At 43.3% G+C, this 27439-nt stretch overlaps 1 protein-coding gene and 1 pseudogene across 1 annotated transcript in view; one reads left to right on the top strand and one right to left on the bottom strand.

The window, feature by feature from the left end:
- The window catches only part of LOC149359352 (multidrug resistance protein mrp-7-like), a 54813-nt gene extending 35737 nt beyond the window's left edge, over positions 1 to 19076 (top strand). The window contains exons 12-21 of the mRNA XM_089569033.1: positions 636 to 681; positions 1889 to 2099; positions 4607 to 4917; positions 8269 to 8601; positions 11199 to 11303; positions 12576 to 12770; positions 13536 to 13694; positions 15743 to 15909; positions 16819 to 17013; positions 18591 to 19076. Coding sequence (XP_089425159.1) covers positions 636 to 681; positions 1889 to 2099; positions 4607 to 4917; positions 8269 to 8601; positions 11199 to 11303; positions 12576 to 12770; positions 13536 to 13694; positions 15743 to 15909; positions 16819 to 17013; positions 18591 to 18708 — 1840 coding nt within the window. The 3' untranslated portion in view covers positions 18709 to 19076. The remainder of the gene's footprint in view (positions 1 to 635; positions 682 to 1888; positions 2100 to 4606; positions 4918 to 8268; positions 8602 to 11198; positions 11304 to 12575; positions 12771 to 13535; positions 13695 to 15742; positions 15910 to 16818; positions 17014 to 18590) is intronic.
- Positions 19077 to 24102: 5026 nt separating this feature from the next.
- The window catches only part of LOC149359351 (uncharacterized), an 88858-nt pseudogene continuing 85521 nt past the window's right edge, over positions 24103 to 27439 (bottom strand).

The following is a 27439-nucleotide window of genomic DNA, read 5'->3' as shown; positions in this document are numbered from 1 at the left end:
CTATCGCGTTTTTTATGCTTTGAAATTCGGAGCTGAAGTTAATTTTGAAAGGCGTTTAGGCGGCAGTTCGCCTTCTTAAGCTTCAACAGTCGCAATTCTGTGTTCCTTCTCGCCACAATTATTTGTTGGCAGTTTCCAAGCCACCCTTCATCGCGGATTCATTCGTTCCACATTTTAAGATTTCTACGCTGTTCGCACAAGCGCGGCTATTAACGATAAGTCTAGCTATAAAATAAAGATCTTTGCTTATTTCTGCCACTGTGAAGGTGCTTCTGTACATGACACGTGTTTTAGTGTGCTGTGAATGATTTTAAGCACGCTTAAGAAAGGCCACAAAGAACAGGCGCTTGCCCCGTGTGGCCTTTCTTACGTGTGCTCGCCTTTTTGCGCTTTCGTGTCGTCTATGAATCTATACCAACATGGCCAACTTTTTGCCTTCCTTCAATGGCTTTGCTGCCTCCTAGGAGCCGCCTCTGAAGCCAACAATGGCTTTGGCAGGTCTGAGTGTGTATTCGACTTCTGTTATTGTCAATAAAAGTATTATTATCAAGATATTGCAACGAGGTGGTAAATAACTTGTGATTTTCTCTTTTTGGTGATTTAAGGCAAGAGGAGCTGCATTCTCCACCTGACAGTGAGGTCGCTCCGGTCGTTAAAGAAGAAGGAATGGCGTCCTCAATGGTGAGCCTGATTTTATTTAGAAATGCACTATTTTAGAAATCTTTCTTGCTTGTTAATAGGAATTCCTGTTTTGTTTCTACGGAGTTAAATTATGCATCTGTACATCTGAATTTCAATAATAATGTGCTTCTTACGGCGTTAAGTCTATAAGACGAATAAAGCTTTTTCAAAGCAAGGCCTGAAAAAAAAAGGGGCCAGCTCTATCATCCGATGCCTATATCTATATACGTATATCTTTATATATTTCTCGCCCGGATAAGCTACCCGGCGTAGACCTAGTCTCAGTATAACTCACTTTTGCTCGGATAACAACTCTTTCAAGTATTCGCTCTTCCCGCGCGTAATTGAATCAGCTAAAAAAATAACGTGATCTCTGAGCCAACATTAACTTCTTTCCTATCATATTTACAGCCACATTACTTTGTTCGTGTTATGTCAGCAATGACAATCTTTCATTTCTTTGGTGTAACCTCTTGTGCGATTTCTGTTTTGTTTTTGTTTTTTTGAGCCCAACCTGTATAGTTTGTATTCACTAAAATGTCAATTTTATTAGCCTAGGAATTTTTCTGCACATGCCATTGTATGTATTACGCTTTTATCGCCCCGCTGAAATCAGCGCATGCTGATTGCAGTAATAATAAAATTAATTAACTATTCTAGACGTTTAAAGTACTGCATGGTTGTTAGAACACTTCCAGCTATTGGCTAATAGCGAACTGTTGACTTACTCAGCACATAACATATGGCTAAAACCACCAAATTCTACAAAAACCAAATATTCCAAAAGTTGGCTATACCCTCTGCTCAATTACTGCATTATATTTGCTTCACTGTCAATGGAATGATCACCCATGAATTGAAGGAGCAGTACAAACTTAGTTTTGCTAGCAAACGAGCCTCTCATTGCAAATAGAATATCTCGGTGGTCTGTACAAAATGCAACAGTTTGGTCTACTTCCTTCAGTGAACAGTAGCTCTCTTAATGCCTTCTCCAAGGCAATTCTCATATCCTCTGATTTAGACTGGTCTCCTGGAAGCTCACAACATTGCCATTGCATGTGAAACCCCACGTGTGAATAAAATGCAGGGGAGAATTCCACTTGGTCTAGTAATACGTAATATACACTCCGACAGTCAATATTTGAAAAGGAAGCAGATTTTTCCGAGTGAACACTGAACTGCCCGTATTACTATTTCTCTTTACCAGGGAGCACTTCAAATATATGCAGCGTACATCAAATACTCGGGCATCAGCACCGTGCTGGCATTGTTGTGCTTTGTCGCGAGTGCTGCCTTCACGGCCGGTCAGCTGGTGTGCATCAAAGCATGGTCGTCACTGAGGACACGCAAGAGTGAAGACATGGGTCGCAGCAGCCGAGATATGGTTCAATGGTTGGGGCTTGCATGTCTGGGTGACGGTAAGTCCTCCAATAAGGTTTGCGTTGCTTTTAGCTGCCCTCGGATGACGTACTAACCATCACTAGCGGGTGCGTTTGCTAAATGCGGTGTTTTTAAGCATGTACGTAATGCTCATAGCTCCTATTCTCTCCACATTAATGTCGTACAGGTCAACATCACCTGGAAAGTACGGTGAACTTGTGATCTCATAAGGAGCTGACGTTATCATACAAATTTTTTGGTTATATACATCGTACTACATCCGAACAGAAAACATTCGCAAATAGAAACCCAACACGAAATAATCACAGCATCCGGTCTTGCCAACCTGTAAATGAATATATTGGGGTCTGTATTACTGTACAGTGTTTGAAATGTTAGCGGTTTAATTTAAACAAAACGAATGCTGGCAGTAAAACATCTAATAATTGTCCTTTCAAATGGTTTACACCTCGAAAACCAGATATCGCTCACTGAATGCGTTCAACTGTATGTCTGGCGAAATGCTTCACGACAATGGAATATTTTTATGCAAGAGAAGAAAAATTCGCCATACAGTTTGTCTTGGCTACCACAGGCTTTTTCACACCGAAAAATTTTGGAGAAAAGCATTTTTGAACAGGAAACGGTCGACGAACGCATTTTTTTTTTCATATAGCGTACGATTTCACTATGACAATCAATACATCTGCATTACACCCAATGACAGTCTTGAATTTTTTCCTAATAACATTTTTGGTATCGTCAAAAGCGTTCCCCATTGGTTTTATTTCGCAGTCTTAATTGGTCGATGCGATCGATGAAAACACTTTAAAAGAAAAGTTTTGCTACATATCAGAAGAATGTACCAGTGCCTTCAATATTTCCATAACGGTATCTTAAAACCATCCAATTTTCAAAATATTTGTCCGAGAATGATGGGCATGAGACTGTGAACAAAGACAATGAATATAAAATGGTGCCTGTTTACGAGATGCCATCTCATATTCCGTGCGTAGTTCGCAGTTGTCTCCCTGAAAAAGGTCAAAGTTCAGCTTATTCATTAAACACATGGGGAAGCGTGAACAGAAATGAATAACGGTTTGTTGGTTTTCGGCAAAGCTTTATTTCGTGCTGAAGATTCTTCATTCAGGATTGGAACTGTTCCTAAGTGGTTTATTATTCAGCTCAAAGTACTCAGAGCAACCGCGAGTGGAGTTTTCACTGGGCGATGTTTTATTCGCTATCGCGCTAAGCTATGCACGTTGCGTAGATATTTGGCACGCAGCCTATCACCCCTTTGAAGCGTAGGCATTAAATTTTGAACTAGCCATTTTGAACATATTGCGTAATGTGTGCAAATGTGAAATCAAACTCGCACGTTGCTCAGTGACGAGCTTCCCACTTCCATACAAGGGCGTAATACTATAAACGGCCGAATGTAGTACGTGTCATGAGGTAGTGAGCGCACAGAATGAAATCTGATTGTCGCGCTTCGGCGGTATGGCCATGCTGCTTCCCGAGTAACCTGATTTTCATTAACTTAGTTTATCGCAGCTTGATCAAATTGGATGTGTAGATGTGTCACACTTTAAAGACTGCGTGTGATTTGATGCGACATCACTCTGTATTTGTCGGCATTTATACCGGGTGTCCCAGCTGAATGTAACCAAACTTTTAAAAAAGGCTAGGTGTCCTAGTCTAGTGAAACCACCTCAGGGTTGTTCATAGCCGCGTGGCCTAGTCTTGAGTATTTTTTCGCTCTTCAAAGTTAATTATTTAGTTAAGTTTAATTAGCTAACTTTTTAATTATTAACTTGGGGAAGAAAGTGTAAATGCAAAAGTTTTAGACCACCTCGAAAAACCGCTAGTAGTGCGGTTTCCGTCAAGTTACGATTTACGTAGCTTCATTTATTGGCCTTAAAAGAAAGTTGTCACGTGACCAGCTGCTCGCTCACTTCTCTGCCACAATGTGCACCCAAAGTCTCATCGAGGAGAGGACTTCAGAAAAAATGGATTTTATTCTTTAAGGCGCGTCTTGGGACGTTGAAGTGGCACAGTTGTCATGTGAAAGCTTTTTCTTATTGTGCGGGTTATGGTTAAAGGCCGGTAAAAAACTACTTTACGTAAATATTACTTTGCTGCAAATGTCTCAGTAAGCTGTTTCTCAAAGCGATCTACAACTTTTCCATTGACACTTTGTTCCTCAAGTCAATAATTAAAAAGTTTGTTAATTAAGCTTAACTGATTAGTCAACCTTGAAGAACGAAAAAAATACTGCAGACTAGGTCACGCGACTCTAAACAACCCTCATTTGGTTTGAGACGGCTAGGACACCCCGTGTTTTTTAAAAGCTTGGTTACATTTAGCTGGGACACCTGGTATATAGTCATCACACTGCTGACTGCACTAGCTAGAAGTCGGTGAGAAGAATAAATGATAGAGTACGGTCCCCTCTATCATACATTAAAGCTCTAGATCTTAGCGGCTTTATTCAGGACGGCTCGCACTTTGACTGCTCACTCGTAGTTTTTCTCACGTTTCGCAGTCGTCTTCAGGCTGCTGGCTGGAGTACTCTTGGCACGGGGCACTCGGCAATGCTCCCTCTCTCTTCACGCAAAGATGCTCGCACGGGTAGCCGAGAGTCCGTTGTCGTTCTTCGACGCAACGCCCCGCGGCAGGCTGCTCAACCGTTTCTCCGTGGACCTGGAGGTGAACGACAGCCGCGTGTTCGTCGCCTACAAGCAGCTCTTCCAGTGCCTACTGTGCGTCGTTGGGCGCCTCGTCGTCATTGGGACGCAGTCGCCCACTGTGTTTGCCCTGGCCTTCGGCGCCGAAGTTGTCCTCATGATTGCCACGGTAAGTTCCGCATTCACACCCAATTACCAAATCCCCTTTTCGCCCGTCGGCCCACATATTAAGGCGATGTAGCAAGCTCTAAGGTATGATGTTTATGATACACCTGTACCAGCTTTACAGTCTAAAGTGATTTGTAGGTGATAACTTCAGACCTAACCTCCTCGGATTAAACTGCTCGAACGCAAAATATTTTGGCGAGCAGGCTGAATAGAATTTATTAGTTTTTTTACCCGAATAATTCCTCTACCCTGCACTCTCTTTTTTATGGTCGCATACTGAACGACCATCATGCCAGAAAAAATTAATTGATCCCATCTTTTCGAAACGAATGCGATAAATTTAAAATTGCATTATACTGTACATGTTATATAGAATTCAGCGCAAAAAAACGGACAAAGGACGAAGTAAGGGACACAGAGACAGAGCTTGGGACAGGCTTGTGTGTCTGTTATGCACAGCATGATGGTTGGTGAGTGCATCAATAATCATAATCATAACCATGGGGGCACTGTTATGTCTAATTTTTATTAATAACAATGTAAACGACATACAGTCCCCAATAAAACTATGCAGACGGCTGCATTGCATAAAGGAAAATAAATTCACCATCAGGCATTGCAATCCTACAGAACGCGGCCTTCAAAAAATAGCAAATTGGTGCCTGCGCTGAATTATGGGTCTTGGTATTAATCAATGTGATCACTCCGTTTTTCAAATAAAAACCTCGAACTTCAAACACAATACAAAGTAGAAAACATTACCGAAAAGTATGTCATTATTCAAGTACTTTGACGTTTATTTTACGCATATGTTTTAATGGAACGCACACATCTAGTAGTGAATAGCTGAAGCAAGTAAAATGTTGCTATTCGTAGAAATTTCTAATCGGCGTCTAAAAATGCTACTTTTTTCCAAAAGCACTTTATTTTTGCACGTAAGATCTATCCTCGATAAAGCATGCATTATTTGGGATCTATATGAGGACTGTTTCATACAGCCACTACAAAAACTCAAAAATTGGGCTGCACGCTTCGTCTGCAATAATTTATACCTCTTCTCAAAGTGTCCCTGAGATAAAGGCCTCGCTGGGCTTTGAAAAGTTTTGTACCAGAACAAAAAAAATTAAGGCTAAAAGTCTTTCACTGCATCTTCAATAATCAAACATGCATTGATAAGCGCGACTACCTTTCGCGCTTATCAATGCATACGTTTCTACTCGGCAAGACCACTCCAAATGTTCCAGAACATGAACTGCAAAACGAGCAGTTTTTCAGAATCATTTGTTTCCAAAAACTACGAAAGAGTGGAACTTGCTGCCAGAAGAATGTGTTTCAGTTTGTGGTAGGCATGATGTTTATTCTCGAGGGTATATCTTTAGGGGGAGAGGGGGGGGGGGTGTTAACGTCTTAACGTGACTTAGGCTATAGACGCCGTAGCCGGGGGTTTCGGAAATTTCGACCACCTGGGGTTCTTTAACGGGCACTGACATCGCACAGTACTCGAGCCTTTAGAATTTGCATCCATCGAAATTCGACCGCCGTGGCCGGGATCGAACCGGCGTCTTTCCGGTAAGCAGCCAAGAGCCGTAACTACTGAGTCACCGCGGCCACTCCACTGGAGTGTATTTGTGAATGTAATATTGCTTTAATTTATTTATTTTCTGTTACCTTTGTAACCTTTACTTTATGTTCACTCTTTTTCTGTGCATTCTTGCTTATTATTCTGAAAAGTTAACATCTTTTTAAAACTACCTCCTCTGCGATAATGCCCCATGGCGTCGCAGGTATTATGTAAATAAAAGATAAAGCGCGCGTCGAAGCAATCGTCATCGACGCAGCTACTTCAATAACTGGTGTCCCCAATACACACTGTTGTAGCTTCAGCTTCAGGTTCGGTATTTGTTTACTGGCTTGCCATAATACTTTACATGTGTGAAACTTGAGTATGCGCTCATCTCTGTGCACTTCATCGGAGCATATAATTTCCCATTTCTGCTGAGCAAAATTTTCGCCTCGTCTTTTCGGCTGTACTCTCCACTCTTCTTTGTCTCTAGCAGCCTCAAGCATCGGCACCCTTCCCTGGGTCGCCCCGTCCAACACAACGCTTCTTTCACGTGACGTGCAAGTCGTAAACGCTTATGTAAAGCGCCGTTGCTCACATGAATGTCTTCTTGCAATTATAACTACACGGACAATAATATTGCTGTGCAAATAGCCGCCAATTTCATACACAGCGAAGCGCAAGGCGGAAAGCAAAAGGAGTAAAGCAAATTTTAGCAAAAGGGCACATGTACAAGAGAAAAATTTTATCCGCTTATCACTGCACAGTATCTTCATCTGATGACCAAAAAGAGACTCCTTGAGAACGTTGCAGCTTACTGTCCTTTGGGAACGCACAGGGTGCGTTTTTTTCTTGAGTTCTCTGTTGCAATCGAGGAGTTGTTCTTAGGTTCCTAACCACGTGCTCTTGTCAGCACCCTCATATGCCTGTAGTGTTGTTACGTGATACAAAGTGTGTATTTGACTTGCTCGTCGGGTGCAGAAAATGTCTACAGATACGCTTGTATAAGCCGAAGCATCCTCTTTGTATAAATCCACCAGACCAAACTCACCTGCAAGACGCGACACTACTGAAGAGTATATGACATTAAAAGCAAATGCCTGGGACGAGACAACGATAAAAAGTGATAATTCTAAGTAGATGTCCCGTATACAATATGTGATCACTGCTGCCACATGAGTGCTTAGAGGTGACGTGAAAAAAAAAAAGGATTTAAGTGTTTTTTTAGTGAGAACCTTTTTTGTTTTTTTATGCATGCATAAGAACAAAATATTGAACTGTACGTCGGCATTCCTGCAGTGTAGCAACCTAAGCACAGCGCGGATTAAACAGCAAACATTTTTTTCCAGCTACCTACATATTAAATGACGTGTATTGTACGAACTAAAAATTTTGTTTCAGAAATTTTATTGGAATAAATAATCAATAATCATTTCAATTTCTGCCATAGTATCTGGTTTGGGCATATCAGAAAGGCGCATAATCTGGTATTATTGCATTTTTGCTCTGTTTACATTTTATTATTTTGCTTACTTAGTTCGAAATTCTATACACTTTTTCCATTCATTTTATTTTTTACACTATTTTTCTAAAAATAATAATAATTTAAGATTCTAAAAAGTTACGATCTAGCAATATTTTCTACGAATGAACTCAGTTAGGACATGCGTCTATTCGTAGAGCTTGCGGCAGATAGTCGAAAACATTTTAAAAGGCAGCCATTATTCTCTTATTCCCTGACACCACTTGGCACATGTCGCTTTATCTTTGCTTTACATGATTGCTTTACAGCGTTACATGATTCGTGGCTCAGTGATGGACCGTCTGTACGAGAGTACCCGTCTGTCGAAGGTTCTGCAGCACCTGGCAGAAACTCTGGACTCTGTTGGAGTGATTCGATGCTATCAGGTCATGGGACGCTTTTGCTCACAATTCCGGCGCCTGCTGAACAACTACCTTGAGGCCTTCAACGTGTTCATCCTGTGCTACGCCTTCAGCCGCCTTCTATTCACGTTCGGCGGCATCCTCATTATTGTACTCACCACGGCCATCGTCGTGGTGCCGAACCAGGGACACAGTGCGTCTTCAGCTACCGTCGGCCTCTCAGTGCTATCATCTTTCACGGTGCGTAGCGCAAGAAAAATGGTTGCAAATAAGTATCAGCAGCGCAAACACAATCAGGAAAAAGGTGCAGATCTGCATCTTTTTCCTCATTAAGTTCGTGCTTCGCGCGGCTGATAGATATGTATAACTGAACGGCCTTGGAAGCACCGAGCAGAAGTACGAGGACACTGTGGTGACATTCTGCACCGTTTCTTGTATACAGTTGTTCGACACATATTTTAGGGGTAAACACCAGCCAGACTACCAAGGGAAGAAATTTTGCGCGACAGCGTAAGAAGCGCGTTCTGCTGAAAACCCGGCGTCACTCGTCCTCCGGCGTCAGCCGAAGAGAAAAATACACAATTCTTTAAATCAATATATATATCAAAATATCCAGTGTAGTAGTTCGAAGCAAGGCCCTCTGCCTGTTAGGCAGGTACGCGACGTATAGGCCACGAAGGGTCGTTGGTTCAAGCCTTTTAGAGGGGCACTTTATGAACGCGTTGTGTTGCGTACAACTTAGTAACGTGTGTTTTGGATGTGTACTGATGTTATAGTAATAAAAACAAAACAAAAATAATATACTATTTAGGATTCAGAAATTGCGCGGAATGAAAAGGCAAAGTGTCACGGTGTTTCATTCAACTGAAACTAATTGGGTCTGTGTATGAGTATGTAGTGTGGTAGTAAGTCACGCAGTGTAACGTAGGTATCGATTGGTCATCAACAATTGTGACTGGTGATTTTTAATAAGGAAATTTGACTGGTCATTGTGATTGTAATCGATCACCCTGATTGGAAATGTGATTTTGGATTGATAACCGGTGAGAATTTAGAAAGAAAATAATAAAAAGAAAAAATGAGGACCTACACCCAGCTATGATGCCCAGACAGTCCAGTTTTTGAAGGCTCAGAGTAGGCGATAATTAAAGCAAAAACACTGTATACAGTACTGATAGGCGACTTCATTGCTATGGTTGACAAGAATCAAGCTCGGGAGCAGACAGGGGGTTACGTTTGTCTCGGTCTAAGGTAAATACAGGGGGAGTTATTCGTAGAGTTCGCTAGATAAAATAATTTAAAGGCGATGACTACCACATCTCGGAAACGGCAGGATGGGAATTGGCGTTAAAGATGCTGAATGAGCAGATTAGAAATAAATATACTTCATATCGTTCGCTATTAGGCTAATTACATCACTACTGCGCTGATGACATTGCCTTGCTGAACAACTCAGGGGACGAGTTCCAAGGCGCGATCAATGATCCATGGAGGAAAAACAGTATGATGGGTCTAAAAATTAACACGTACAAAACTAAAGTCATGTTCAACGGTCACGAAAAAGAAATACAGCTTACGATTGTAACGAGTCATTAGAAGTTCTGAAGGAATATAGAGGAGGTAGTGACCGCTGATTCAGCCAGGAGAGGGAAATACCTAGGAGGATAAGAAGAGGATGGGGCGAAATTGGTAGGTACTCTAAGATCACGAATGGCAGTTTACAACATCCCTCGAGAGAAAAGTGTGTAAGAGTTGTACTCTACCAGTACTGACCTATGGGGCAGAAAAGTGGAGGCTAACGAAAAGCATTGAACTTAAATTTAGGACAACGCAGAGAGCTATTGAAATGGAAATGATAGGTGTAACGTTAAGAGACAGGAACGAACCAAAGTGGGTCTGCAAACATGCGCGAGTTGCTGACGTCCCTCTCGAAATCGTGAAGAAGAAATGTACATGGACAGAGAATGTAATGCGAAGGCCAGGTAACCGGTGGTCATTAACGGTAAAAGATTGGATTGCAAGAGAATGCAAGGGTAACAAGGGCGAGCAGAAAGTTAGGTGTGCGGATAAGACTAAGATGTCTCCGTGGACAAAGAGGTCGCAGCTATCACATGACCGGATTAATTAAAGAAATATGGGCGTTTTTTTTTTTTGTCTTGCAGTGGGCGTAGTCAGGCTAATGATCATGATGCCAGATGTAGTAAGAGCATTAATCGGAACTATTAACCTCATCGAACAACTACAGGCATTTTTCAGAACAGCGAAACTTGAAATGCATCGAAAATTTTTCCCAGTTTTTCCTCGCTATACCATTCACCGGGTCAGCCTCTATAAACCTGTTCATCTCGCCAGGTCGGCAGTTCAAAATATAACGCGATTTTGAGCTGCAAAACGTGAACTTGTAAAAATAAATAACAATTATACGCAATCAAGAAAGCTCAGTTTCGGACAAAGGGCTCCACGATAGAGTGGTATAACCGTATAGGTGTATGTAATTTAGTTTAAATTTTTTGTTGCAAAACTTAATGTACTGGTGTTGCAAATAATTCAAACTTCTTAATGTTCGCCGGAGTGCATAAGTTTTCAATGTACTCTGGATAACTACCAGCCCATTTCCACCAATGATAGACTATTCTGTACATGCCTTTGTAGAAGAATGAAAGCAGCTGGTTTGTTTCGCCCACCCCACAGCCCAGCCATCTTATTTCCGGTTACTTTTCAAAATAAAGTATTCTGTTATAACGAAGACACGCTGTAGAGTGAAACTGCCGATAATTTCTGCTTTTCATATTTCAGCCTATGTAATTCATGAGTGAATGAGAATTTCTTTTATGCAGGTACCCTTTGCCATGGCCGGAGTTTTCATGGTCATCTTTTGGGCCACACAGGGCTATGTGGCTTTGGAGCGTGCCCTGGAGTACACAGAATTACCCGTGGAAGAGGCAAGGCTTCCGGCACTGGTGCCATTGGTGTCATACTACAGCTTTCAGCCAAACACGAGAAAGTTTTTCAAGAACTCACCTTGTATGACAACTTTCTTAACAGCTTCGCATGCTGCCATAAACCGCAGTGGTTACTGCCTAGACATTATACTGCCAGGCAGTGTGCTTTGCTGCTTCAAAACGGAAACTATTGTCAAAGCATGCTCACACTGGGGAAGGCCTGTGAAGTTGCTGCTTAGAATGATTGTTTCTTGGGCTTGATTTTTTCACGTTGCGTGGAATGTAAGCTCAGTTGCAAAACAATACGTGGTAAGTCCAGCTATACCTGTTTGTTGTAACTTATCTCCGTTGCGGCTTATGTTCGCCTGCCTATTTTAAAGCCAACTCCACCAAGAATGTAGTCATGGCGCATTCTTAAAATTAACCAAACTATTATGTTAATTCATTTTTAATTCACAGTAATTATTTTGTAATTTCGTTAATGGCAACGAATGAAATTACATATTCGAACAAGTAAGTGTTCGAAAAATATCCCGCTTTCTTCTTGCACGTGTTTTTTGTGGGCCCAAGAAAGGCAGAGCAGTTATTTACGCTGTGCCACAGCACGACTGGACCGGCGGCGGCAGACACACAGGGTGTTTCCAGTCCACTGTCGCTGCACGATCACACTACAACTCCTCCGCGGCAAGACCGGCCGTTCGTGTGGCAAGCAAACAAAGACTGCTTAGTGCAAAAAAAAAAAGAGTGAGGAAGTTGGAGTATTGTTCATGGTGTTCCGAGAAAAATGCTAATGGCACCGGAACAGCATGTTTAATTTTCATCGCATTTTTTGATCTTGTAACCTGGCTGTCGTAATGCTGGAGGTTTAAAGCAAGATTATCAAGTAAGAAACTAGCATTCCATATAACCTGTCGAGAAACAACGAAAAATATTGCACCGCCAAAACGCATTCTTCTAATTGTATTTTCGGTCATGAACTGACAGTAAGAACAGAATTTTGTGTAGAATTGTGGGCTTCCTTGTCGTAGCGATAGAACTACAGAAAAGACTACAGTGATACAAAAAGTACTACAATGCTACAGGAAAATATGTGGTTACGATGAAACGAATAAATATTTAGTCATTTTATGGGGGCAAGATTATCATTTTTGTTTATCAACTGGCTTTTACTTTAACAATAAGTCGACATTATATTGTCGCGCTGGCACTTCCACACTTACACGCCTAGCAAACAATGCTTGTCGAATTGAAGAAAAATCTTGTATTCTGCAGCAAGTGGCATCCAAATCCCTGTCTTCCGTGGTCGAGCCACAATGGGTGAACCCTCGCCTCTTCATGGAACCGTTCGACGAACTCTGGCCTAGCCGAGGAGTTGTCAGATTCGATCACTTCTGCGCTTCTTATCGCCCTGGCGTTGTGAACGACGCGCTCAAGGATATCTGCTTCGAGGCACACGCGGGCGAAAAGGTATGTGCGTGATGATTTCTGATCTGTACGCAATAGAACGCATGTTGTGTTTACACGTCTTTCACTTACGTTGCTTCCGCCGCGGTAGCTCGGTGGTTATGACGCTTGTCTGCTGACCCTTAAGACGCAGGGCCGTGGTCCGGCCGCGGAGGTCGAATTTCAATGGAGTCGAGATTCTAGAAGCCAGTGTGCTGTGTGATATCAGTGCACGATAAAGAACCCCGAGGTGGTAGAAATTTCCGGAGCCCTTCACTACGGCTTTCCTGATAGCCTGAGTCGCTTTGGGGCGTTACACCCACATAAACCAGAACTGTTTCAGTCCGTACTCGGGAGAAATTTTGCCCCGCCGCGGTGGCTCAGTGGTTCCGGCGCTCGGCAACTGGCCCGAAAGACGCGGGTTTGATCCCTGCCGCGGCGGCCGATTTTCGATGGAGGCAAAAATCTAGAGGCTTGTGTACTGTGCGATGTCAGTGCACGTTAAAGGACCCCAGGTGGTCGAAATTTCTGGAGCCCTTCACTACGGCGTCCCTCATATAGCCTGTGTCGCTTTGGAACTTTAACCCCAGTAAATCAAACCAATCAGGAGAAATTTACTTGCCTGTATATTTATAATAACTGCTAGAGAAAATTAACGGAAATTCTCTAACTCTGTCTTTATACAGAAGGTTTGGTCACCAATTATTGCTGCTTTATTTGTACGCAGAGGCCTGCATTGCGTTTATTTTACCCCAGCTCATACTTACCACTAGTATTTGCGCATTGCAGGTGGCAGTGGTTGGAAGAACTGGCGCCGGAAAGTCCTCACTTGTGCTGGCTCTTTTACGAATGATCCAGCGGACGTCGGGAGCTATCACAATAGACGGCGCTGATATCTACGACGTGCCTTTGAAGAGGCTTCGCTCGGCCATCGGCATCATACCACAGGCAAGACTAGACTCGACGCCTCTATTTAGATCTACAGATGGACGAAGGAATGGATGTTTATTTGTCATTGTATTGTTGAGTATACTCAGCCGCAGAAACTCTTGAGAAGCAGCTTGAGAATGCCTGGGACCTGTACAAGGCAGTAGCGTACAGAGCACCGCGCTTATTTATTATTATTTACCTATTCTTATATATATATATATATATACCTGTTATTATTTGCCTATCTAACTATTTACTTATTTATTATTATTTACTTATTATTTACCGCTCGTCCTGTCCTCTTCTCGTTCTTGAGTCTCGTCCAAGTTCGCGGTTATTCCTCCTCTCCAACATGTCAGACCAACTGGCCCAAAGCTTCCCCTTGTTGAACCGAACTTACTGAACGCTTCAGAATCGTTTCGTTAAAAGTCAGCGTCGGAAGAAGTACGAAAAAAAGGTTAGAAATAGTAGTGGAGAGAAAATATTTGAACGAAAAAAAATCATTATCTTTTTAGTTTCAGTTTTTAATTAGGTTAAACCAAAAATTATAAAGGCCGTCCTATTTGAGATTTATAATTCGTTTGTTTTTTTTTTCGCTTCACAGCAGTGAAATCAGTACTTTGTTGTTCTTATTTGTTTATTTTGTTAAAATTGTAATCTGTGTTCTCGGGGATGGCAGCACTCAGCCAGTATGACTGTTAGGCATTAACTAATAATTGCCGCTGTGGGCCTGGAATCTAAGCTATACACTGTTAATATCGATATTGGTTCACAAAATTTTCTAGCACGTTGTAGGAGGACACAAATGAGTAAATAAGCAGGAATTCCTCAATGCTTTCAAGGCGTTATTGGTCATATAACGTAACTCTTTCTTTTGTATAACCACAACCAGTGGTGCGGTGCCCTACACCAAAGTACGACAATAAATATGCGTTTTGATCAAAGTGCACTAGACTTCTACTTTTAGTTTTTTAGCGAGGAAATGGTGACATCGTGATAGTGTATCAAAGGCTCATCAAGTGATTTGCAGATGGGTTGATTATATGTACTCATATGAGTAGAAAATGCTATACCAAAACTTTTCTTTCTGACTACTTTAACGGGTACGTCACCTCCTGGTAGATTTTATGCGGTCCATGAACAGTATTGCTTAAAATTGGTATTCATTTTTATTCCATTGCGTAGGAAAATGCGCAAAAGTTCAGATAGCGCTCACTCACCTTTTGCGAGCACTTCATACGTATCGCGTCCAGAGAAAAAGAGGCTGGTATCATCTGCGTAAAGAATGAGTGAAGCCCTGGAGTTCTGATGAACAATGTCATTCATGTATACATTGAATAGAAGCGGTCCCAATGATCTACTCTGAGGCACACCGGAAGAGACTATACTAGAACATTGTAGCACATTTTGCCTGAGAGTGTAGGTATGAACGAAATAATAAAATGGCCACGAGAAGAACCCCATAAGCCTGATATTTACTAAGTAATAAATTATGTCGCTACCTAACCTAATTTGTCACTGGTCAGCTGCAGCGTCTCACTCATGTTCTAGGTAACCCGAAGCTACTATGCTCTAGGAACGTGCCCCTACGCATGTCGGGCATTCGTTGCTTTCTTCAGGAACAAACTAGACGAAAAAGCTATAGATGAAAGAGATTGAGATTCCGCTGTAATATGATAATGTACTGTGGTAATCTTATCAAGATTTGAATTAACGCTGGACAAGCCACTTGGTATGCACACTGACTACCGAACAAGAACGTTGATCATAATGCTCTAATGGTTTCAGTGGTGCATTTTCTGACTCCGTCAATAACTCTCAATATGCGAAACGCTCTCCAAATATAGCAAGTGTCATGTAAGCGAACCAAAAGGCAACAATATTGCATTTATTTCTGTACTTGAGGATGTATATAAAATCATTGGTCGACGACATTCGAGAATTGATCATCTTATCCAGTCAATTTCTGCAGATGTATTGCAATATATCGGGGTGATTAAAACTATATTTTTTAGCAACACCTTATACCAAACAACGTCTGCATAGTATTTTTCCTTCGTGTTCAGGATCCTTCTCTGTTCCGTGGAACCCTGCGCGAGAATTTGGATCCGCCAAGCAAGAGGTCAGATGCAGAGCTCTGGTCCGTTCTTCGAACTGTGGGCTTAGACGACTACGTAGAAAACGGCGCTGGAGGCCTCTCTTTTTCGATATCGGAAAAAGGAGAAAATCTGAGGTAAGCGTCACATGAACTAAAAACGTGGACATTACCTCCATGCTAAAGCTTGTCGAAATAAGAAATACTAGCAGTAAACTTCAACATGATAACGTGGGAGTCGCTCAATGATTTAGGCTCTTGCAATTTGTTAGTTGAGAACATTGGTAAGCAAGGCAAGTCGGAGGTCAGTAAGACATTTGGAAATTAAGTTATTTTCGTTATAATGGACTCGGTCACTTCAGACAGTGAAAACAGCGAAATAGAGCATTAGGAAAGGTCTGTTGCGATAATAATAGTATAACTAGTAATAATTTTACCATGTAGAGCGTCTCGAACTTATTAGACCATGAATTAAGCCTACAAGCACAAGAAGTAGCCATCTACCACGCTTTAGTCACAGCCTTTTGGTGCTAAACAAATACACTTAAGCTAACCGCTCACAGAAGACGCGAACACCACGGGCTACTGCGCCACCCCCTGCATGCTGCAAGCAATGTTGCTAATGTCGGGTACTGCCAGAGCATGTCACCTGATTTATTCCACTTACCTTGTACGGCCAGGACTCATCTCATATTCTCGCCATTGTTTCAAGCTCGCAAGAATGACAAGTGTCATGTTTATAAAAAGTTATGTACTGTACATCAACCCTGGTTTGCATAATTTTTTTTGGCTGCCATGTTTTTTTATTGTGCATAATAAGTGTATTTCTCTGTAATCAGTGTCATGTATACGATATTTGTATTTTTAGTTGCGAATATTTCAACCAAACATTGAACACGTGCTGACTGAAACCTCCCTTCTATTTATTACATCAGTGCCTCTAGAAGAAATCTATATTGTATTGCCTTCTACTGTTCACCATTCAAAAGCACGCGCCCTTAAGGTGAACTCTCATGCACCTTCCTTTCCGCGTGTCAACGTGCGCAGTGCCGGTCAACGGCAGCTTGTGTCCCTCGCTCGCGCCCTCCTGCGAGCAACGAAGATCCTGGTGCTCGACGAAGCGACGTCGTCGATGGACCCGGAGACAGACCGACGGATTCAGGCAACTCTGCGAGAGAGCTTCTCACACTGCACACTCATCACCATAGCACACCGTATCGACACCATCCTCGACTACGACAGGTGATTAACTTCAAGAGTATAAGCTCCTCTCGCAACGCTAAGCAAAATTTATACGGCTTCATTGGGTTTGTTGAGGGTAGCACGTGCATTGAAGCATTTGCACAAAAGTCCCCCCTCTCTCGCCTGTACTTGGTTCCCGTTCGTGTTGCTCCGGCTACCACTTTCGAACGGAGAGAGTGTATCTGTAGAGATGGGCACGGTGGATCTTCTCGCCCCATCGCGGCGCTCGAAACCGGCCGATCGCTATTCGGCTGCATAAAACAGCTGACGCACTATTCCGAATTGGCGCACCCTCTACCAGTCCCCTTTCCGTGCATTCCGGAGGGCTCACCGTCGCCATAGTAGATGACACTGAGCTGCACATGCTACGTGACGGAAATTTGGAAATTACTCGCCGGAAACGGAAGAAATCACCGGAATGCGGAAATCGCTGGTACTGGTGGAAATACCCCTTGCGTAAAGCCCATCGAAGGTGACGTGCGACATCTTTAAAGCAAATGCGCCACCCTACGTACAGCTGAGCTTCCGTCGAGCAGTGCTCGGTTCACTGCATGGCGTCAGCCACCCTGCGTCAGCCACCCTGGCGTCCTCGCCACCCAGCGACTTGTCACCTACCGCTTTGCATGGCCTAGCGACAAAGCTGATGTACGGCGCTGGGCGGATGCCATAAGGGCAAATACGCAAAGGTCACTCGCGACACTCGAACAGCGGATCAACCATCAAAGTCCAGGTTTTTGGCGTAGGTCGCTGGAAAGGATAAATGCAAATGATGAAATAGCAAGCTCTGAAGCCGATCTATCGTTTTATCGTTTTGGCACACGCCAGAATCTGTAAGAAATATCCTCTAGAACTCCGGGTGCCGGAGGCCTTTACGGGCCCCTTCGTCTGTTATTGTGGCTTAGAATTCGTACGAATTGTATACAGTGCCTTGCAGCGCTGCGAGATGATGTAGGTATTCTTAATAGGCTTGAAATGTTTTGCAGAGCTGCTTTACAGTTTATGAATATCAGCCATCTTCCAAATGTTTAGCGCTGGCTATTTAGGGAAGCTTCTTTGATTCTTCACACCTCTGCCGACAAGGAAGACGCCATCCGCTGAAGGCGATAAGAGAGAACTGCCCTTCAGAGGGCGCATCCTTAGAAAAAGAGCAGTTAGCAAAAATGTGGGTCTCTAGAGGGTGTTTTTAATATTTTCGTTACTACGCAGGCAAAATTTGTCTTGCGATAGTTGCAAAAAGAAATTTGGTTCGAAGAGGTAGCGGATGATAGGTTGAATGATGTGGCCAATGCGGGCTTAGCTGAGTAGGGTTTATTTGCCCAAGAATGCGCAGAGGTCATTAGGTACGCGTATTTAGAAGCGTGGATTTTATTTACAGTACAGGGTGCTAGCCTAATCAGACGAGAGCAAGACCTACTTCTCATCAATCCAATGTCTGCAAAGGCTGGAGTGTCTGAACTTGCTGTGACTACGTGTGATGATCATGTGCGCAAACCAAAAGCATAAGACGCACCCTTTCAGTGGTGATGGTGACCGCGGAGGGATGCCGCGAATCTCAGCTGCACTCTTTTGTTTTGCAGGGTGGTCGTTATGGGTGACGGCAGGGTCCTAGAGTGCGGACCCATTCCGGACCTCCTCAGGGATCCGCAGTCAAACTTCCGCAGCATGGTCATCGGTGCCGGCCTGCTGGCAGAATAAGAAAAAAGAACTGAACCCTCACTGACAACCGTGATTTCTACTTGGCGCTTTTAATACATTTGCATTTAGCTGCAGCAGAGAGAGAAAGATTAAGAGGGAGAGGGAAGGCTGGGATGTTAATCAGAAGGTTGACTACCCTGCTCTTCGAAAGAGGGATATTAGGCTGTTGTCACTGTTCAGCACCGTGCAATTGTATTCATCGAGAGCTTTTTTCCAGAAAACATTTGCGCGTGCGCACTATCGACACTTCGGTTTTCTTCTCTCTTTGGCATAAGGTGCTTATATATTGTGTTCTGCATCAACAAAACAATCACATCAGTTGCGACTTTGTATACAGGTGCTTTACGCAAAGATTGTGAGAAAACAAATTGAAAGATTTAAACGTGCTCCTTTCCTGCATTCTGTCAGTGTCATTTCTTTTGTTTCTTCTGGTCAGCGCTACTGTCATGAAGCCTTCAGTGTACAGCTGTAAAATATATGTGTGTGTTCACAACATAGTAAGGCACAACTACCTCTTCCATATATCAAAACGTCATCCCCCGCTTCGGCCCATTAAAAACCTTTCCTTTGGCAATCTTCATCTCCCGCCCATCCCCCATGCATATCGTGAGCGGTTAATGCAGTCTGCTCAGGTAAAAATCTGGAATGCGCTCTCTGGAAATCTGGAAATCTGGAAAAACACAATTTTCCTGGTTCAAATAGAAAGCACTTAGCAGAACAAATTGACTTGCCATTAAATTATATTTTCCTCCCATAGCTTTTCTCATTAGGTACTTTCTCTGTACCGCGAATGTCATCTTTGTGTCTTGACGAATGCTTTATACAAGTGCTATTTTAGACGGTTCTGATTTGAATGTTAGTTGAATGTTAATAGAATTATGTATAAAGTCGCCGTTTTGATTTTGTCTTCGTGCACTTGGACACGAAATAGCCGTTGGCTATGGGTGCAAAAAGTGTTTTCGTTTTTTGTATAATATAAATGTGAAATGATTTCAAATTGAAACTGAAAAAAAGAATGGTCTTTAGAAGCCTCCACCATGACACCCGCAAGGCAAGGCAAAAAGTTTTTTTTTTAACTCACTTGTAAAAGCCTCTGCCCCCGGACATTTATAACTTTGAAGAGCGGTAATGACAATTTTAAACTCCTCCAGAAGTTAGAGGACCCTCAGTTACAGCCCGGTGTTCATCTTTCAATTGCAGAAGGGTTTCAGTTCGGGAACCAAGCTCAAGCCCCACATTTTTTCCCTCGAAGAGGCGTACATAATACCGAAAGAGGTCACCGAGAATACCTTGTGCGTCAGGGAAAGTACAGCTTCTATACTGAATCTCCAATATTTCCTTCGCCACAGCAGTCGGCCTTTTGTCGGGATTGCTCATCAGGAAACCTACTTGACGTAGACCTTATTAAGCCTCTCCCATACTTTCCAGCGCTATACTGTTGTAGCTGTACTTTAATGTTAATATCGCCTACATGCACACATGAAGAAAGTTTTGCCAGCCCGTGTAACTCTGTTCAGGTTGGCCTAATATAACGAAAGTGATGCCACGTCAGAATCGCAGTTTGTATTAAGGCCTCTGTAGCTAAGTTTTAAGAAATTTCATTTTTTAAATGCCGAGTGCTCATCGCTTGCCCGAGTGTGTTTGAAACACGTATTTACAGAACGTTGAAATCTGTCATCCAAGAGTAATGGTTATCAGCTTAGCGTGAAGACTTTCCAATATGAAGAGACTTCATGCAATGATCGCTGAAGAATACCTGCCGTAGAAAGTAGCCATAACAACTGGTTAATGTGACTACAGAAACATAAATGCTGCGTAGACGAGTACTGAATGAGCAATTGAAATGGGTAAAATAGATACTGACACCCTATTGTCGTCGAACGTCATGAAAGTTGTATAAGGTTGTACTCAGGAGACAATTCGTGAACAGCCGCACTGGAGTCATCACGCCCACGAAACACTGGTCGTCCTTTGCAAATCAAACAGCAATTCGTACGCATATATTAACTAATGCAGAAAGAAAACCGCCGGTTTTCAACCTTTCCCGGAAGAGGCACACAAATATTCTGCCTCTGCTCACTTGAAACTGCGAGGTCACAGCATGACTGCAGTCGCCGTTCATCGTCTGTAGAATACGACAGGGAGGGCACGTCTATTATTTCTGTCAGGAATAGCATCCACCACACGGTTAAGCCTCTGTAGTGCGTGACAATAGCACTATCCTCGTTATAGCATAGCATGGTTTGCTCGAAGGCACTTACACTAGATTTCTTGTAAAAACTGGCTCAGTTGGTATTGCCTCAGTCAAATGCGTATATCCCTGACCTGGTGACTTGAAATGCAGCGATGCTCGCTATTTTCGATCTGTGTTTTACTCGAAGCCATCTCCCGAGTTGGGGAGGTCGATACGGTAGCCGGCGTCCTTTAGGACAGACATCGCCCTCTGTTTTAGAAAAACCCTTTCCGAAATCTTTACAACGGATGTTTTTGGTCGTCTCCGCTGACATACGGTTTCTCATCTACAGGGCGTTTCAGGGGAATGATATTGTCCGTGACGTCTTCAAACACTTACAAGGCCGCAGGCTATGAAACCAAGCGCAGCTCATCGCATGCGACCACGCTAACAGCGAACACAAAACCATTAATGCCGGTGACACCACGTGGGACACTTCACTGCATTTCAGCGACGAGAGAGCATCGACCAGGGTACAGCCTGAGCGAGTTAACCAATGGTTGCAGCGTGTCCGCTGAGTCTTCCAGAGGAGTCTCCAGCTGTTTCGATGCTAGGGTTCATGTGCAAAAGGAACGGGAATCAGAGAAGCACTCCCGACACAGTATGGGTCTGGTCGCATTGGTTCTGGAGGCTAGGAACTGTGATGCTCACTCCCGACTAGTGGTTCCTTGTTGCTGTTAAGTGCATGAGACTTCGGGCTCTCGCCCCTTGCGTCACATGGCTCAGCGCGCAAGCAGCCTGCACACAATCCTTATAGATTCTCCTGATGTCAAAGTCTCAAGACACTAGCGCAAACCGAGTCATATCGAAGGCACGGCAGTTACCTACCTGGTAGATGTAGTCTGAGGCGTTTTAATGGAACAAGAACAACCGCATGCGTGTACTCGTAGCACGTTAAGTATGTTAGTTAACCTACACTTGCTTATTCTCAGTCGCTGAGCGCTACCGGGATTTCAAGGTTCGCCTTTTATATATACTCTATTACTGTATCCTATCCTAAAGAATTTCGTAATGCTCATTTCCCAGCTCTGCGGTTTTCACGGCTCCGGAACTAGCCACCGGCTGAGTACCTAGTAGAAAGTCCTCCGTCAGTAACCTGCTCTTTAGACGCCCCATGGAAGCGGCAAAAGGCCACTTTCTCGAGCGCAGCGCGTACCGCGATGACACCGTCCACAGTTTGTGAGGTGGCACGAAAAGTGAAAACTCCGCCCACGTCGAATTACAAGTGCACTTACCACTGCGTAAAAGTGACTTGAGCTGAATGCCATACGGAATCAACCTGAACGGTTCACTATAGCGATGTCTCAAGCAAGTGTATCTAGAACCACACAAGAAAGAAAAAACATCTGTCCCGTCGTGAAGAGTAGGTGTGATCTTAAATGTATTGCCGAAAGGGCGGAAGGCATTCTAGAATGGGTCATAGATGCTGGTAGCCCCTCTCTGGTATTAGTCTCGCCCAATGGCTATTCAAATTGTCTCCGCCATTCCCAGCTTCTGTTCCGTGAGCCCTGCAGCGTGCATGATACATCTAAACATGAATTATCCAGCTTGAAAGTAAAAACGCTGTAAATTATCCTCTAGCACACTCCATGTTAAGGACATGGAGTGCAGCGCATGTCCCAGGGCAGATTAAGATCCATAAATATTCAGATTGCCTGCTCTTGCATATTCTCCCCGCCAAAGATAGTAACCTAATGCTGTTACCAATAGCAGGAGGTTTACGAAGAGGGGACTATTTCCTCTGTTAAAATCTCAGTAACTGCTATAACTTCGCATGCTTTGAAGAGGTAATTTCTTTCCATTGCCAACCATAAGCGTTCCATATGTTTATAGAAAGAAATCTACCCCGCGACTTTGGGCGCGGATAGGAAAGGTGTCAGGCAGGGAGACACGATCTCGCCTATGCTATTCACTGCCTGTTTACAGGAGGTATTCCGGGGCCTGAAATGGGAACAGTTGGGGATAAGAGTTAATGGAGAATACCTAAGTAATTTGCGATTCGACGATGACATTTCCTTGCTAGGTGACTCAGGACATGAACTGCAAAGCATGATCAATGAATTGGACCGGCAGAGCAGAACGGTGGGGCCAAAAATTAATATGCAGAAAACCAAAGTAATGTTCAACAGCCAAGCAAGGGAACAGCAGTTCGCAGTTGGTAGCCAGGTGCTGGAAGTAGTAGGAGAATATGTCTATTTAGGGCAGGTAGTGACAGCTGATCCAGATCATGAGAGGGAAATAACTAGAATAATAAGAATGGGGTGGAGCGCATATGGGAGGTTATCTCAGCACTACCGGTGCCTGTTACTGGGACGAAAAGTGGTAGCGGAGGAAAGATGCTGAAGACGACGATTGATAACGCGCAGCGTGAGAGGATACCTATTAGAACGCGCAATGTTGTAGGCTGAGGCACAAAAAGCCACTTTCTGCCGGCGCTGGTCTCAGTCCCGCCCGTAATTCAGACGCAGTGTTTCAGAATCGTCTGTACCTTCTTCAGATTTGGTTTCATGTTCAGTCTCATGCCCGGCCTTTTGCCTCGAATGGTAGGTAAAACTTTTTATGCATGAAAATTTCGTGATATTGTGATAGGCCTAAGACACGATATAATTATTCGCTTAGAGCTTAGTTTGGAAAATATTTGAATTGTTGCAAAGCTAAAAGCAATGTTAGACACTATAGATATTTAGTTGAAAGGCAAAGCATCTCTACCTGCTCAACGCACTCGCACACCACGTCGAAAGGTGCGGCAACAAATATGCTTGTCGCAACTTTGGCTAGCGCCCAGAAGCACCCCGTTGACCCATGTAAGCTTTGTTTTATACTGCATGTTGAGTATATAGCAGCTGCCTGTGTTATAGAATGCCTAGAATGTGAAGGTACGCTAACTGTAAAAATTTATTACTTTATGCGCATTTGCTTCTGGTTTTATCGAAGGCAACCGCCATTATTTTGTCATATAGCGTGGCGCAGTCCATACACCACAAGCGTACAGGCCTCAGCCGTTCAAGGGAATTTTCTCTCCCGATGCACTAGCGCACGATTCCGCTACGGCTTAACAGGAGGCGGCTCTTCTGGTAATAACGACACTGCTCCAGTGTGAACAAACAAAAACAAACAACAGGGTTTATTTTTGCACTGGGTGGTCACTGCAAGTGGTGGGTTCAGTAGTCTCGTCGGGTGGTATTCCACAGGTCACACGGCTTCGCCTGGTACGCCTTGAGTCCAGGTTCGCACTTAAAGCTGTCCAGAAAGTAGAAGTTGTTCTTGGTAGCAATGTCAATCCTGCGTTCCCAGAAAAATTCGGCGCAATTATCTGTGAAGTAGTACTGGGCGACTATAGCTGTGGTTGCGACTACAGCGGCGGCCACGAGCAGCATTTACTGCTTTAGAAATTAACTCCCAGTGGAACAAAATGGCGGTAAGCGAACGCGAGCCATCATTCAAAGAAAAAAAACAGCGCATGCACATGGACAAGAATAGCATCTTAGCCCTTTTGCTGCATATAAATGGAAAGTCGAGCAGCGCACCTCCACTTCATAAGCAGTATAGCTCATTGCATATACATGAAAGCAATAAAAACGGTGGCCAAGCTCATGGCACTTCATTAGAATATACAGTGAAAAGTCGACACAAATTAAATTGGCAGTGGTTTAGCTTTGATTAAACCTGCATGATTGCGAAAGCAACGAGGAGAGAGAGAGAGCCGATGGAGAGGCGGTGTCCATAAAAATGTATACAAATTAAATTTCTGTTTTTTAACAAGAATTCTAGGAAGCCAGTAATTATGAGCTGTTTATCACCGATGTCCATAATTTTAAATGTCTGAGTTTTATGCAATCGATCGCCGCAGGTAATTAGAAAGGACAGTTCTGAAACAACATGCTTGACGCTACCAGTTCTGGCAGCGCCTATGTGCAAGGCCTGTGAGGGTGGTTGGAGACAGAAACTACAAAATTAACCTATCAAAATTTTGCTTACAAATTGCCGAGACGCACATGAAACTCGCCTTTGCGCATGGAGCAGTACAGCCAGGCGGGCACAAAATGAGGTGTTAATTGTTGCTGCCAGTCTAGTGACTACATAAAATCGTTTAAAGTTTTTATTTAATTTTGTCTCCTATGGCGCGTAGTGGCGTCACTGTTTCAAGACAACTGCACTTTGTGAGAGTTCTCATTCGGAGATTCCTGCTACCAGATGTTCATCCCAGCCGGCATAACAACGGCACCACACGTTAATTAGCTGTGTAAATTCTATTGCCCATCACGTTTTTTTTTTGTACTATCTCGCTAGCAGGAAATGAAGGCGGAAGTTTTATTAGCTTCGGATGTTGCTCTTATTAGTTGTTAGAGGAAAAGATTAACGATACAGCTACTTGAAATCGGAGAGAGATCCTGCACCAACCATCCCAGCTTTGAATGCCTAGTGACGCGGCTTAAGTATGAAACTTAAACGTCTAATATTTCAGAGCATGACAGTACTACCGAATTCTATCAGTTATAGTAGCCAACTAACACTGCGGCCCCTAATATTCATCATGAACAAGCACGCTAACTTCAGTGACTAAAAAGTCAACTGATTTCAGTTATTCAGAAGTTTGACGACCACAATTAGTCTCTCTTTATTCATGCCTAATCACATAAACTGCGCTCAAGAGCACTCATGTACAACACGCTTAAAATTACCGAAGTCAAGTGCTAATTGTGTAGAGCCAACTAAGCTGCATCCTTCCGTGGAGGCCGATGAGCAATGCTGCGGAGCAATTCTTAGGTCTAACTCATTCAAGCATCAGCTCACTTGGTATAGGGAAGTGTTGCTTCGCGCTCGGCGCCAGTTTCTGAAGAAAAAGCAAATTTTTCCGCCTGCGGCTGATTGGATGCGCGTTCTTCAGAGAGGTCGATATGAAATACTTTTTTTTAATCCTTTCTTCTACGCGACATATTGGCGCCTATAGCCGTCAGTGCAGCATGACGTATCATCAGCATCTTCGCTTTGTAAACGCCACATTAGGCAACGATCCAAACCGGCGTTCACGCAGTTGTCGAGGCAGTTTAAGAAATTGGATTCATGGGATATGTTTTGTAAAAAATGCCTTTTCGTTTCATTTTTCTTTCTCTGCCTCCTGGTACTGGCCAGCATAGCTATTGTCCTGAACGTCACAGGCGGAAGGGGTGAGTAAAAAAAAAGAACAGAAAAAAGGCAAACAAATAGCTACAAAATACACCTGCAGTTCCTTGCCCATTGTATGTCACAAACTGCAACGGCCGGCTTCCTGAAGACTGCCTCGCACAACGAATATTGCACAAAGCACAAATTTCTGTTCCATGTCTTTCGCCACATGAATGTATGAAATTTTTAATCGAATTACATTTAATGCCTTTATAATATTCTTCCATCTCTTCCATATGAAGCATGTCCAACACATGGCGGCAATACTTACAGTTCTTGACCCTGTTTAGTTCCACAGTGTAGCTGGAATGGAGAGGCAAATGGGCAAATAAGACATTTAAAAATGGAGGCCAAACAAGTTATCAGCTTATCCCAGTACTCAAGTGCAGAGCAAGCAAGAAAAGACTAATAGAAGAAAGGGTGAGTAGATATGCTGCGCGCACCGATTTTCCTTGAATCCTATTTCCTTGGTAACACTTCATTACACCGTAATAAAAGATATTGTTTTTAAGGAAAAGGTGCAGTTACAATGCAGGTCGCATCTTCGCAGCATGTTGACTAGGCTCGGCATGTACGTTTGCTACCACTGACTCTTCGTTGACGAAGTAACGTTGGGCATGTAAATTTAAGGAAGGGGATCTAAGGCCAGCGTTGTGATACGAGCCTTGAAACAGGTGGTTGCGTGTTCCAAGGGGCGCAGCACCACCTCGTATCCGCGCCCCTGGTTGCCCTAAATAAGTCACCGAGCGATCTTCCTTACCGCGCGGTAACATTTAATCCCCTCTGGCAGTCGGGGCAAGGGCACTATTATAACCATAGAGTTTCTTACTATTACCTAGAGGGAAAGCTGGCGGCCCGTCTATGGGAGTTCGCATGGCGACCCCTCGAGACCACTTCAGCCACCATGGGCGCTCAAAGCATCATGGGGCGGTGAGCTACTTGTTGCGGAACTGCAACTTTTGGCCAAAAAATAATAAAAAAATGAAGCTGTTTGATAACTACAAACGTCCTAACATTCAAAATCTTGTCTAATGATTGCAACAAACGAGCAGAAAAGCATTTAAGTGCAAAGTTTGCCCAAAATAAGAGACGACTCGCTCTCCTATTGGCCAAGTAAAGAACACTATAAAAACTAATATTTCGTAATTAACAGGCGCACTTTTAAAAGTAAATATGTTTTAAAAAAGATGTTGTTGCTTAGATACTATAAGAGGTTTTTTAATGGCATTTCGGAAAAGTGAAACCTTTTATTGGCGTCGTGTGTCGTCGCGTTTTCACTACTATGGATTTTGCTCACTGCGTTCGCGCGAAAGTCGTCTGCGCACACACGAA

Source organism: Amblyomma mixtum, chromosome 2, assembly GCF_055824585.1.
Source record: "Amblyomma mixtum isolate Tamu chromosome 2, ASM5582458v1, whole genome shotgun sequence".
Lineage (NCBI taxonomy): Eukaryota > Metazoa > Arthropoda > Arachnida > Ixodida > Ixodidae > Amblyomma > Amblyomma mixtum.
This window is presented reverse-complemented; position numbering and strand designations above follow the sequence as displayed.